The sequence below is a fragment of the Mixophyes fleayi genome, chromosome 6 (assembly GCF_038048845.1).
Source record: "Mixophyes fleayi isolate aMixFle1 chromosome 6, aMixFle1.hap1, whole genome shotgun sequence".
NCBI classification, from domain to species: domain Eukaryota; kingdom Metazoa; phylum Chordata; class Amphibia; order Anura; family Limnodynastidae; genus Mixophyes; species Mixophyes fleayi.
This window is the reverse complement of record NC_134407.1, coordinates 160,259,759-160,273,560: the sequence shown is the minus strand read 5'-3', so window position 1 is coordinate 160,273,560 and position 13,802 is coordinate 160,259,759. Positions and strand designations below refer to the sequence as shown.

Here is a 13,802-nt window from a genome sequence, read left to right as displayed (position 1 = left end):
AGCACTTCTGCCTCACAGCACTGGGTCATGAGTTCGATTCCCGACTGTGCCCTTTACTGTATGGAGTTTGTATGTTCTCCCTGTGTTTTTGTGGGTTTGCTCTGGGCACTCCGGTTTCCTCCCACAATCCAAAAACATACTAGTAGGCTAATTGGCTGCTATAAAAAAAAAAATTGGCTCTAGTCTGTGTGTTAGGGAATTTAGACTGTAAGCTCTATTGGAGCAGGGACTGAGGTGAGTGTGTTCTCTGTCAAATATAGTAATCAACTATTAAGATATAATATCTTTTTAAAGCAGTTTGTATATTTCTATAGTAAGGTGTGTTTATGTTCATTTATGTTATAAAGCCTTAAAAAGTAATCATCATATAACATACCTGGCAGCCTTTTGGAAAATTCTGTTTTTGTCACGGGGGCAGGGCCAAAATGAAGCGATTCACCGCGAATCGCGTCATTTTGACAGGAAGATGCCGTTTGCGGGATATTTGCCTGCTCTCCCGGGAGACCTACCTGAATTTCGGCAGTCTCCCGGACATTCCGGGAGAGTTGGCAAGTATGTCATATAAGCAAAAAAGCATCAGTGTACACTTTCCATTGTGTTGTGTGACATGAACTATAGCTGCAGTTAAATTTGTGTAATTTTCAGCTTATTTTGAGATGACTATTTTATATTACGCATATTTTTTTGGGTATGCATTATGTGTTCCTTCTTCTCCCATGTTTTAATTAAATAAAAAACAATTAGTTACTGACTAAACCACTTCATGTACACCATAACAGCTGTTAGCAGACAGCACACAAGGCAGACTACTTTCAGAATCAAAGTTACATTATATGCACCACTGTAGTATTACGTGGTAGCATTATGAGATGAGAAACAGGTTTCTTTCTTCTGTAAACAATATGAAATTTATTATGAAAAGAGCCATAATATTTTTGAATGCTGCCATACATTGGAAAATGAAAGCGATGGCATACAATGCATTCTCTTGTTCTGCCTGTAGGTGCCGCTGTCACTTCCCCTGGTCACCCCTCCCCGGCTGGCAGGAAGCAGGAAGAATTAGTTCCCTGGTTCCTGAGTTGTGCTGTAACATGTACGTATTATTAGTAGTGCTGCAGACTGTTCCTGATACATTTTATCTATAGATTATACCTCATATATAGCTATAACCAGAAAGTGAGTTTGTAATGGATTGGAGGAACGTGGTCGTGATAAATCTTGTATGCTGGCTGCAAGTTTGGTGCACCAGGCTACCCCAGCTAAGATGACTATAGCAGCATTGTCTATAACATAATGCTATTCTGTGTGACGGTTTCTAAATGCACTTAGCTCCCTATTATACAGACTTATCCTTTTGTTTATAAAGCGCTGATACATATTACGCAGGGCTGTGCATTGAGGGGATTGTGAATCAAACAAACAAACAACATGTAATGACATTAATAAGAGTTGTAGCTGTTGGTGGTGATCCATGGTGATGGATGCAGACACTGTGCTGTTCGCTGATCCTGACTCCAGGCTGTTGGTAATCACAGGCACTGTGCTAGCTGCACATGAAAAGTGCATGATTGTACATAACTGATCAGTGTTTACATTCTCTCTATGCCATTTAACTGATTATTATTATTTTTAAAAAAATCCTAATCTACCTAAGTGAATTTTAGATTGAGATATATATTTTATTTTTTATTAAAGTATAACAATGATTTTGATTCCTTGTTGTTTTTACACAAATGGTGTAACCTCACAAATATATTGCTTGCTAAATGTATTATTAATCATGTAATATTTATAGAGATTGCTGATATGTGTACTTTATTACAGATTACATTGACTCTTATGTAATATATAAATAGTGTATGTCTTTTGCTTTTAAACTTTTTTTTTTATAAATCCTCTATAGTGAGACTGTTTTTCTATGTTTTAGTTTTGATAGAATCAGAATTAGTTTAGCTAGCCCTGACATTTATTACTGTTATTATAATAATAATAATAATAATAATAATAATAATAATACATATTATTGTACTATTGTGTATTGTATAGCAATGCCCTGGGGATAAAGGATTTTTTTTTTTCAATCTTCAGATTTTTCTGATATGACATTTTTACAGCTGGCTACACTGCACATTATTGTAGCTTGTTGAGTGTTATTTCCCTATTCCAAGCCATGTCAACTAACTTAGTCTCCAACACTGGCATGCAATTTCTGAGTTTGTATAAGGTAGAATTTTTGCTTAAAGAAGGAATGGTTTGTGGAATGCTGATGGTAAATACACTTACTTAAACTAGGTACACACTACAGAATTTTCCACCAACTTTTTATGCCGATCGATTTTACATTCAATTGATGTTCCGATCGCTCGGTCCATGGACTGCATACACACTAGCCTTGTTTAGGACGATAAAGGGAAGAGCGGACGTCCCTTTAGCGACTTTTTACAGCCATGTTGTCGTGAGCAATGACTGTAATTTCGTACTCACTGTTGTGGATCGGTCGTAAGTTTATACACACTACACAGCGGAAACTAGATTGGAACGAAAATATTAAACGGTACGACCAACCAAATGAGGCGACAATCGTCCATTTGGGCAGACTTTCGACCATCGTGACACTGCACACACTGACCCGACTTTTGAACGAGCGGTCGTATGGTCGGCTGGTTTAGCCGATTATTGGACGAAAACCGTGTAGTGTGTACCTAGCTTTAGTCTCTTAGGGCACAATTTTTAGTCTCTACATCAGATGACCTTAGAAGGGAGCCCTGCCCTACTTATATTGTTGTTTGACATAAGGAGGAATTGGTAGTGAATACTAAAGGTAGGCTTTAACATAATGGTTATAAATTCATTTAGTTTACACATAAATTGCATAGCACTGAGGATTTAGTATCTAGAGTTATGGATTCCATTTGTTTTTATGTATAGAGTATCAAATGAAAGCAGACACTGAGATATACGTCGTCATCCTCAGTAAAATATGTTTGTGTGTGTGTGCGCGCGTCATTTGTCAATTTTCTCCATAATGCTATATAACATTTCAGTGTTTTGTGTTTTTATCTCCGTAGCTCTCCAGTGAGATGGGAAAAAGTTGCAAGGTCGTATTGTGTGGACAGCAAGCAGTTGGTAAAACCTCCATATTGGAGCAGCTGCTGTATGGAAATCATGTGGTTGGTAAGTGCAGTTCAGAAGCTGCTGGATAGTCCGCCTAGATCAGGCCTGTCCAACCTGCGGCCCTCCAGATGTTGTGAAACTACAAGTCCCAGCATGCCCTTTCAGCTATCAACAGGTTGTCTACTGGCAAAGCATGCTGGGGCTTGTAGTTTCACAACACCTGGAGGGCCGCAGGTTGGACAGGCCTGGCCTAGATCAATGGTTAGAGAACAGGGGTAAATTACCCCAAATGGGGCAAAAATGAAATTCCTGGGGGTAATGCTGCCGATTCACATGCTGTCAGTTGGATTGTAGATCCCTTTAAATGTGAAATTGCTGTTGTTCCAGAAGAGCCTCAAGGGTTGGCAGAGGCACTTCTTGAGCTTTGATGCAATAATGAAGCACGTATTGCATTTGAAAACAAAGCAGATCTGTCATATTTTTGGATGTCAACAGCTGCAAAGGCATTTAAAATAGCACATGAGGAGGCAGTCAAAAAGTTGCTGCCTTTTGCAACAACCTACCTTTAGGAACTCTAACGAACATAAAAACAAAGCAGAGAAATCAATTTGAAGACTGGATCCAAATTGCTTTGACATCAAAATACCCCAATATTGATGCTCTCGTATCAGAAATAAAGCAACATCATTTCTCCAAAACATGAAGTTTTGAAGTTGAAGCTTTCAAAGAAATTTTGAATAGATTCAATAACATTTTGAATTCCAATTATTAATAATATATGATTTCCTTCCTTTCAAATCAAGGGGGTAACATCGGCATATGTAAATATATTTGGGGGTAAAAGGTAAAGAAGTTCCCTGGCCTAGATGATGGGTTATATACAGTCTTTAGAACATGCATGGTGCGCATGCATTTGTTTACTACATAAAGCAGATGTAGACATTTTGCAAGTGTCTATCAATTCATTAGGAAACGGTGAAATCACTGCATACAAATTGTGTCATTTGTTGAAAGTGAATTGTATTATGAATATTTCTTCAGCCCTTAAAATGGCTGCCTAAGCTAGTGAATTAAACGGCTGCATTGTGCCATGAATATCGGGTCAGCTTACAAAATGGCTTCCTCTACAGTGTGGAGACAAATGTTGCACATTACAGAGCCAATATTGGCATTGTTGTTGGCACCTGGCGAACATTAGATATTTTATACTAAAGGATGGACTATAGCATGTGTGACTATATTTCCCTCTTGATTCTGTCATTATTTACCAGTGAATGTGTAGCTTTGTTCATGTACTAGGATCATGTGTGTTTGTGTGTATCATATTTATATGTCACTTATAGCTTCAGTGTTTAATTCTATGAATAATATAATGCCCCCTTTCTTATATATTTGTGTGTTTCTCCATAATAATATCTTTTTATCATTACTTAATATAAATGAAGTAGATCATGTCTGTTCATATTTTAAGTTTGTTTACTGATTGTCAAATGTTCACTGTTTAATATTATTCACTTTTATTGATCATTAAATTGCCCTCCAGGGTCAGACATGATAGAGACTCAGGAGGATATATACATTGGATCCATTGAGACAGACCGTGGCGTACGAGAGCAGGTTCGTTTCTATGATACACGAGGCCTGAGGGATGGAAGTGAGCTCCCCAAACACTGCTTCTCAGGGACAGACGGATATGTGCTAGTGTACAGTGTGGACAACAAGGAATCCTTCAAACGGGTAGAGGCCTTGAAGAAGGAGATCGATAGGTCCAAGGATAAGAAGGAGGTATATAATATATATAGATTGTAGTCTTATAAGGTTCTTTATTATGTAAAGATTTCTTGTACACTTTTCTGATGCATGTCAGGTGTATCACTATCAGTAGCACACAGTGAAGGTGGCCATTTTGTGTGCTAAACTGATATTCCTGAAACTCCAGCACATCAACTCATTAGCAGCTAGTGGAATCAATGGCCACTTTGCAGTGAGGTATATTTATACTGTGTTTTAGGTTTAGTGCCACCATTTTTGCTAGAGAGCGTTTCTTGATTTGCCCATTGCTCTATAATTTGTTATGTAATCACTATAAACATATAACTATATTTATTTAAACATGGTATAAATGTAAGTTACAGTGAATTACCTTTGTGCTTTGCTTTTTACACCACAATGCTGTTTTGAGCTCACTAATATAGCATGGTGACTTATTTCTCTGTGTGTTCCTAAGGTCACCATTGTTGTTTTGGGGAACAAGTGCGACCTTCAGGACCAGAGACGTGTGGACCATGATGCAGCTCAGCAGTGGGCCAAGAGCGAGAAGGTGAAATTGTGGGAGGTGTCGGTTGGCGAGAGACGTACCCTGATCGAGCCTTTTGTTTTCCTGGCTAGTAAAATGACTCAGCCTCAGAACAAGTCGGCCTTCCCACTAAGCCGGCGGAACAAGGGCAGCGGATCACTGGATAGCTAGATCCAATGCCTTTTGAAGTGAGTGTTACACTGCTCATGTCCTCACTGCATGCAGCACTCCCACACACACACACTTCCAGGCTTCGCTCTCCGCTGGATGTCACATCAAGGACTTGCCAGTTACTTACCTCATCCAGCACAGACATTTGTAGCACTGAACATTCTAACATTTATGTTTTTCTACAGAGGGAGTAAGTTTGAAATATTCTATTTCCCTGAAATTTGAAGGGATGAATTCCCCACTCTGAAATACTGACAAAGTGAAATTCTTATTTGCCCCTCTTTTCAAACTTTACTGTATCAGAAGATCTGTTTTATATCTAGTCTTATGTGTGTCTTATATGTTTTTTATTTTAAAATTCTAATAATTAGCATCCCCAGAATATTTAATTATAATGGATGTTGATGACCATTTTATAATTAATTAGTAGGTTATATTCAAAAATGATGATTCAGTATAAGCAGATATATGGTGAGGTGGGCTAAGGCCCATTGTTTGAAGAGTCTATATGAATTATTTACTTTTTCTTTATTTTAATTATAAAAACAGTGGTTCTTAACTTGGTTGTGCACCAGATCATTCATGTCACTGCATATGTTTATTGATGTCTATATAGAGACACACAGGGCCACACAGTTTGTGTTAGTGTATACAGTGTACATTGGGTGTACCCAGTAGCAGCCAATCAGACATTTTGCTTTGACTAGTCTGGCTTAGACCGAGAAGAGAAACAGTATGAATAACTTAAATGTATTAGACTTCTTTCCAGTCCATTTATATTTTTAAAGAATGGCTTACTTAAAATATTCTGGCAAATATTTGTAATTTAATGGCAGAAGCCTTTGTGAAGTATGGCACACCTTGCCCACATTCCAATTCATAAATTAATTACTTCTGACTAAAATGCTGTGTCACCTTTTGCACAAACATTAAAAATATAGTGGAATAATTTACATGTCTTGCAATAAAAAATAAAATAAAAAAAAAAGGTAAAAATATATTCATGCATACAAAGATTTGTATTTAAGAGAATCTTTTAGGATGATTCTACCCAAGTCTAAAAATATAACTTTGGATGGAGTATTCCAAGTACAGCCGGTTCAAAAAGGTAAGTTACCTTGGGTAACACTGAATTTCCCATTTTGCATTGATCCCTTTGAACCGTACGCCACATCTGTGCTCTATCACACCATGTATGTACTATTTGTGTGGCATTTGTATTGGTACACCTCATGTTTGTTTTGTAGAAAGACAGAGACCACCCAAAGTTATATTTACAATTTCACAGGCTATCTAAAGACAATTGGCTTCCAAAAACACCTTAAACTGTCAAGAAGGCTCTGTTAAAGTTATAGAACAAGTATTTAGATTTTTTGGCAAACATTCTGAAATGACATGAGGATTTAAAAATGCATCCACTCGTTTCATTTTCCCAGCGTACAGCTGAAAGACTCCCTGGGGTATAGTTACGAAGTGACTTTGTCTTTAATAAAATTGACATTTTTAAAAATAACAGCAAAGCGCTGAGAATCTGCAGTTTGTCAGAACCACCGCTTTGTAACACGGACTCTGATACATGTATGAAAAAAAACAGACCAGCTACACAGAACACATAAAAATAGTGGCTGCACTGATTGACTCCAATAAATCCATTTATACGGTAGATGAGACAAATCTCTGCATGTTTGCTAATGTTATTGTAGTTTTGTTATTAATCTTACGCTGCAGTTATTTTGTGTATATGTGTGTTGATAAAGCAGTCATTCCACACACTGGATTGGTTTTTGTCTTTTATTTTAAAAAAAGGGGTTCCACATAAACATAACAACTTTTGTTATTACCAATGTACCAGTATTCCAAGCTGAAAAGGAATTTCTTTGTTAAATGGACTGGACCAGCCTCTGTCCTAAAATGCCAATCACAAGATCACTTAACCCACCAGGACTTAAATAGACTCTACAGACTTAAATGCAAAAGGGCGTCTCATGCAGAAGAGGGAGGAATGTGATTGGATACGAGTGACTACTTGATGCCTTCTCCAGTTCACATCCAGGCATTTAAAACCCTCTTCTGCATGGACATCCCAATGTTTTCAGTCTTTGCAGGGTTTAATTCTGGTAAGTTTAGCTGTTTGATTTTTAACACTGTCTGTGGTGTAATGGATTTAACTGTTGAAATGTTGCTGGCATTCAAGGGCATGTCTACTTTAGTTATTATTGTTTATTTATATAACATCAGTATGCTCTGCAGCGTATTACAGCTAAGAACAAACACAGTAATAAAACAGGACTGTGTATTAATACAAAGACACAAGTAAGAGGGCCCTGGTTGCATGCATACAATCTATAGGTAACCCCTGCTATATAGACAGGCACACTCGCCACATGTATTCCTTTAGTAGCCCCTCCAGCCCCCTTCACAATCTTTACCATTTTTCAAAGCAGAGCACTAACTCCAGCTTCATGGATATAAACTGTAGGCTGCAGGCAATCTGTTCTGTGATTTACTGACTGCACATATCACTCATAGGTGCTTAAATAGCATGTCTTCCTGCTGCCAGGTGCAATGACTTGGGAGTTCAATGCAGTCAATTTCTATTAATGCACAGTCTTTAAAATTTGCCTGCACTGAACAAATGTTGTCCTAAGTGTTGTAAATGTCTGGCCTGCTCATCATCTTGAGCAATAATTGGTCATTCTTTAATCAACACTTTTCCATGTTAAGCATTACACTCAGGGATAACTACTTCTGGAACAAATGGCTAATAAGATAATTACATTAAGTGACATTTTCACACACAAACTTCTTTTTGTAGAAAGAAAAGTGTGAACCAGCAAAGACCATATTAATTTTGTAAAATTGATGAAACTAATGGGTTATTAAATTTCCAAATATAACTCGTTATTGCTATGCAGCACGTTTGAGAGACTAGCTACAGAATCAAAGTACCTATACATCCCTGGTATTGGAAAAACATTTCCTTACGAATTTAAGCTTTTTGTCTTTCCCTCACCTTCATAAACAAAAGATCCCAACAAATATATTAAGCAATACTCTTTTAGTGTCTGTTAGAAAAACTTGTCACGTACTAAGACGAAAGTACAAATTAAACCCATGTAAATTTATACACTTACTCTTTGTTGGAAAACCAGAGTTCCAACATGACAAAGTGGTTCCTTCCTTTATACATGGGAAGAAAGGGACTTGTGGACGGCTGGTCAACTGTTGAAGAAACCTCTTGAATATGCTCAGGCAAGAGAAATATTTAAATTTATAGGTCCTTTGGATTTGCTTTTCATCAGGCCCAACATTATGTGGGCTGGAAAGGGACACACTTTAGACATCTAACCCTCCTCAAATATGAGCAATTTCTTTACACTATCATTTTCTCAAAGCCTTTTAGATCACACTACATTTAGGAATGGCTTTACTCAATGGATAACACTTTCCTGCATTGGAAGTGGACACAATACTCAAAACGTTGAATATGTCTAATTACTTCCCGTTGCCACTTATGTGGAAATGTTTAACATATTCCACCGGGGTTATCTGTCACTTCACCACAGACATATAATTGGTTTCTCTGATTACTCAAATTGTCCCAAATGCAATACACCTTCATCGGATTTGTGCCATTGTTTTTGGATTTGTCCTATTATAATGTGTTTCTGGATCCTGATGTGGAGATTAGCAGCAACAGAATTAGAAAATTATCTTCTATTTACACCTGAATGGCCAGTTCTGGGCATCTTGCCACATAATGCTAGATCTTCCAAAGGTAGGTAAAAAAGTAATAATGGCAATATCTTGTCGAAGTCAGCAAATTGGATAAAGTCATTTCAATTAATATCTAGCAAACTTTGTTGCATTTGTCTGAAAATATGCATAGAGCACGCTACAGCGTGGAAGGGCGTATCCAGCCGCAACATGTGTCAATAACAGTTTTTACACTTTTTATATACATTCGCACAAACACACATTTGTAATTAGTACACATTAATTGTAGTTACAACACGTAGTTATTTATGTCGAAATATAGTAGTATTTATGTGTAATATTATAAGTTATATGCATGTTAGTAAAACATATGGTTCAGGTTAAAGGAAAGGTGTCACGTCTGGTATCATTTTAATCCCCTATTCATCATCAGCTGTCCAATTCATTCGGCGAAGAGATCGCACATTGCATACTCTAGTTATTGATGTTAGGGAATAAACCTTTAAAGTGATGCTGACTATAAAATGCTAATAGAAGAGTTGAGACTGGATTCTTGGCGGGAAAGTCGGAACACATCCCCTGGAGAGATGACCCCCACCTTTGGATATTTTGGTTTAAACTAGACTATGATCTGCAACACCCTGGACCCTCCTGAAGCCTGGACCAATAGAAGCAAGCCACGTCACCTGCATTGTTTCACTGTATTTTTATCTGCATATAAGCAGGAGCTTTTCATCTAGTGGACAGTCATCTTTGACCACAGACTTCAGACCTGAATGACTGTTCACTGGATCCAGAGCACCTGCGATAAGTAACGGCTGTACTTATTATTATTTCGCTTGATTTATTCTGCTACTTTTTGAGAATAAATATTTGTGCGTTGGAAACACAAATCGAGATTCGACAATCGTTATTGGATAGTGACAAAACGTGCATAACAATCTGCAGCTGCTAGGAATAGCATTCTCCACATGTGGATCCACTGCTCCCCTCCCATACTTGAACGGTTCTTTGTATATATATATATATATATATATATATATATATATATATATATATATATATATATATATATATATATATTTTTTTTAACTGCTCGAAGACACGTCTATAAAAAAAGAAATATACCCCAATTTTTTTTTCAAAACCTGGTAAAAATACATTATTGGCTCCCTTAAAACAACAAATTCAGGAGGTGCGAACCATCAGACTATCTGGAATGAAATTAGACCCTCTACTATACCTATGATTTATTTTTTTTTATCTCGGCCTCTGCGCGTTTAAAGTATGACAAGTAGATAATAAACATTGATAAAATTTTAACCAAGGTTTAGTAATACAATAAACTTTGTGTTCTCAATGTGTTTTTATTGAAATTTGTTCGTTATATAATCAGAACTTTCCATCTCTATAATATCCATCACACTGGTAATGTCGTACTTGATATATATGTTGTGTTTGTATCTTCACATTTCTTTTTGTGTCCTTATTTTATTTTTAATCTGATTTTCCTGTTATATTGAGTTATTGGTAAGTGTCATTTGCATTTGTTCCTTTTTGTAGCCGTTGAGTAAACTACTCTAGTATGGGTAAAGATAGGTTTCAGCTTCTGTTGTTCACTTTCAGACTCATGAATAAATCTGTGCATAGCATTGCATGTCCATTTGCAAGACTGCTGATAAAGATATTGATGTGCTTGGTGGAGAACGCAAAGCCTACCATATATGCAAGTTAAGCTGCTTGATGCCCCAGTTGGTCTTTTGGACCATAGGCAGCTGCCACCTTGCTGCACCAATAACATTAACTGATGCATAGGAACCTTTGCTTGTATTTCTTCACTTCCCTATTGGATCACTCCACTAGCTGTCACTTTCTGCAGTAATGAAAAAAGTAGATATTAGGTCACCCTATTGGTATTAAAGAAAATGACGAATAATACGGAGTCTGTATTACTTATTACTTCCTGTGACACACAAAGGTGGTATTGATTGAAAGTAAGCAAGGTGCACTCTCCAGGAAGAGGGGGTAATGAGAAGATAAGGGGAACTTGAGGGGGAGAGGTGGATTTGCAGACATGAGATGGACAGAGGGGCAGATGAGGAAGATAAGGCCTTACTTGAAAGAAATTGGACATACGAGGCAAGGAGGAGAAGCAACAGCCATGGGGCCAAATAAAGTCAGAGACAAGATATAAGGAATAGGCAATAAAGTAAGGAGGGGTAGACAAGATATGAAGGAAAGTAAAGACTTGAACGCAGACAATGGGCAAGAGACTGATATTTTTTAATGATTTATTTGCAGGGCATCCTTTTACTTATTTATTTGTGATATACAGAATATGAAATTCCATTATAGGAGACTTATATACAGTAGCATTGTATTATTTCATCTAATAAGCACAACCTTGGTTCCATGGTACTGACCAGACACCTTGATAGGAAACAAGGCAAAACATAGGGGAGTCAAAGAAAACATGCAAGTACAGAGGAAGAGACTTGGGGAAGACAAGAGTGACAGATGGGATGAGAGGAGGTAAAAGGACAGACATAAGGAAAAGGGACAGCAGAAAAAAGTGACATGCAAGAGCAAGGGGGGCGTGACAAATGAGCCAACATACAGAAGGCAGAAGAGAAATGGAGGAGACCAGCTGGCAGGGTAGATAAAGGTGTAGGGGAGACACAAGAGATCACAGTGGAAAAAGAGACAGTCACAGAGATGCAAGAAAATTGGATATGGTAGGTATTATGGTGTTTTATGTTTGTTGGGGATTATGGAGATTGTGCCATGGGGAGCACTGCGGTCACATTTGCCACAAAGCCAAGGCGATCATGCTACTGCTGTGGGCCACATAAACGTCACCTTCCATACAAGAGTGTACCTTCACCTTAGTGCTGAAAGGGACAAGACATGCCAGGTGCAGATTAATAGCCCTCCAGTTTCTTCTCCTTCATGTACACACTTGGGAGTCCATGGAATGAGAAGTAACCAGTAATCTAGACAGTCCAAGTCACTAGTAGCTGTTCACAACAGTATCCTTATCTTCCCTATTGAGGGGGAACACCACAAATCCACAATAGCACTGGCACTCGTTAACGCCAGAAATCCAGCAGGCAGTGTATGAAGTATTGTCAGCCTACAATTTTATTCAAAAAAAATATGCTATCACTGCTTCTCCTTAATTCTCTTGCTCTGGGAGAAGCATATGTAGCATAATTACTGCTATGAACTATTAGCACAGGTTGCTAGTACGTGCTACTTTATCTGGCGTGACTGGACCAATTCTTTCTGGTAATAACTGGCAACACAAGGGAAATTAAGGGTTTACATGGGATTAGTAACTGTGGACCATTTGTGCGTGGTCCATATTATATGTTTTACACTTTAGTCAGCATTATATGCTAGACATTTGGGGGCTATATAATATCCTCCCTATATGGGCTATGCTAAAGTATTTATTATTACTATTATTACATTTTTTTCTCCTCTTATTTTGGCTATGCTATAGGATGAAAATGACATAGTTATCCGCTTGGACATTGTTTTAGTGCAATGCCCAAGGTTTTTTTTATATCACTGTATGTTATTGAATAAATATATTTATTTCAACTTGTGCAATGTACAGTAAAATCCCTTGGTCCTGTTGTGACAGTGTAAGGTGGGCGTACACAAAATCCTACACCTCCCCCACTGCTGCCTATTATCCTTTCAGGTTCAGCCCTAATTCATTTCAAGTTTTTCACAGAAAATTTGCACTGTGTGGCTGCAGTTTTGTAGCTGCATAGAGTAGCCATTTACATAGCTTTGGAGCCACCGCAATTCTAGCCAAAAGGGAAAGCGGGAGTAATTCAAGAAAGAGATAACAAAAAGAGTATTTTATTTTTTAATAATTGTATCATTACCATAATAGATATGTATGTATGTTATACTGCCATTCAAAATATAGAGCAGTTTTAACAGCTAAAAAACTAAGAATATGCGATTCAAAGATGGAACCATAGTCTTTACAGCTGGACATACATCCTATGCTCACTGCCGGGTAACTTGGTGACATAGACAGTGAGCATTATCAACATTAATGCTGTCCTTCATGCTGGAGGTCAGAGAAAAAAGGGACAGCTGGTCGGTTGTGTCTGCTCATCGTCCTGAAGGTAAAACTGACTCACACTGATAAAGTAGTAACCAAATCTGAGAGCAGCACTTAGCAATGCAGGGGGGAAAAAAAGCGATAAACACAGCTTTATACAAACATATAATGCAGATGTAATGTTAGTATATGTATAAACTCCCTCAGATAAGACTCTTCATTCAATATTCATTAAAAGTCTCATGTTTTTATATGGTCACAGATTTCCTTGGTGACTCCTAATATCCATATAATTTGCAGTAGGAAGTGCATTATTCCATGTGTAATGTGGCATCTCAAATATAATTTAGACAACTTGTATAGTCTATGAAATAACACAAGACCAGGGCTTTCTTATGAAATATTTATTTTATTTATATC

At 37.5% G+C, this 13,802-nt stretch overlaps 1 protein-coding gene across 2 annotated transcripts in view; it reads left to right on the top strand.

The window, feature by feature from the left end:
* Positions 1–7,353, top strand: part of NKIRAS2 (NFKB inhibitor interacting Ras like 2) — a 29,005-nt gene extending 21,652 nt beyond the window's left edge. Inside the window, exons 2-5 of one of the 2 annotated variants that reach the window (XM_075176932.1) lie at positions 1,004–1,093; positions 3,069–3,174; positions 4,658–4,899; positions 5,342–7,353. In XM_075176932.1, coding sequence (XP_075033033.1) covers positions 3,081–3,174; positions 4,658–4,899; positions 5,342–5,581 — 576 coding nt within the window. In that variant the 5' untranslated portion in view covers positions 1,004–1,093; positions 3,069–3,080 and the 3' untranslated portion in view covers positions 5,582–7,353. The remainder of the gene's footprint in view (positions 1–1,003; positions 1,094–3,068; positions 3,175–4,657; positions 4,900–5,341) is intronic. The other variant, XM_075176931.1, reaches the window with a different exon arrangement.
* Positions 7,354–13,802: the final 6,449 nt, after the last annotated feature.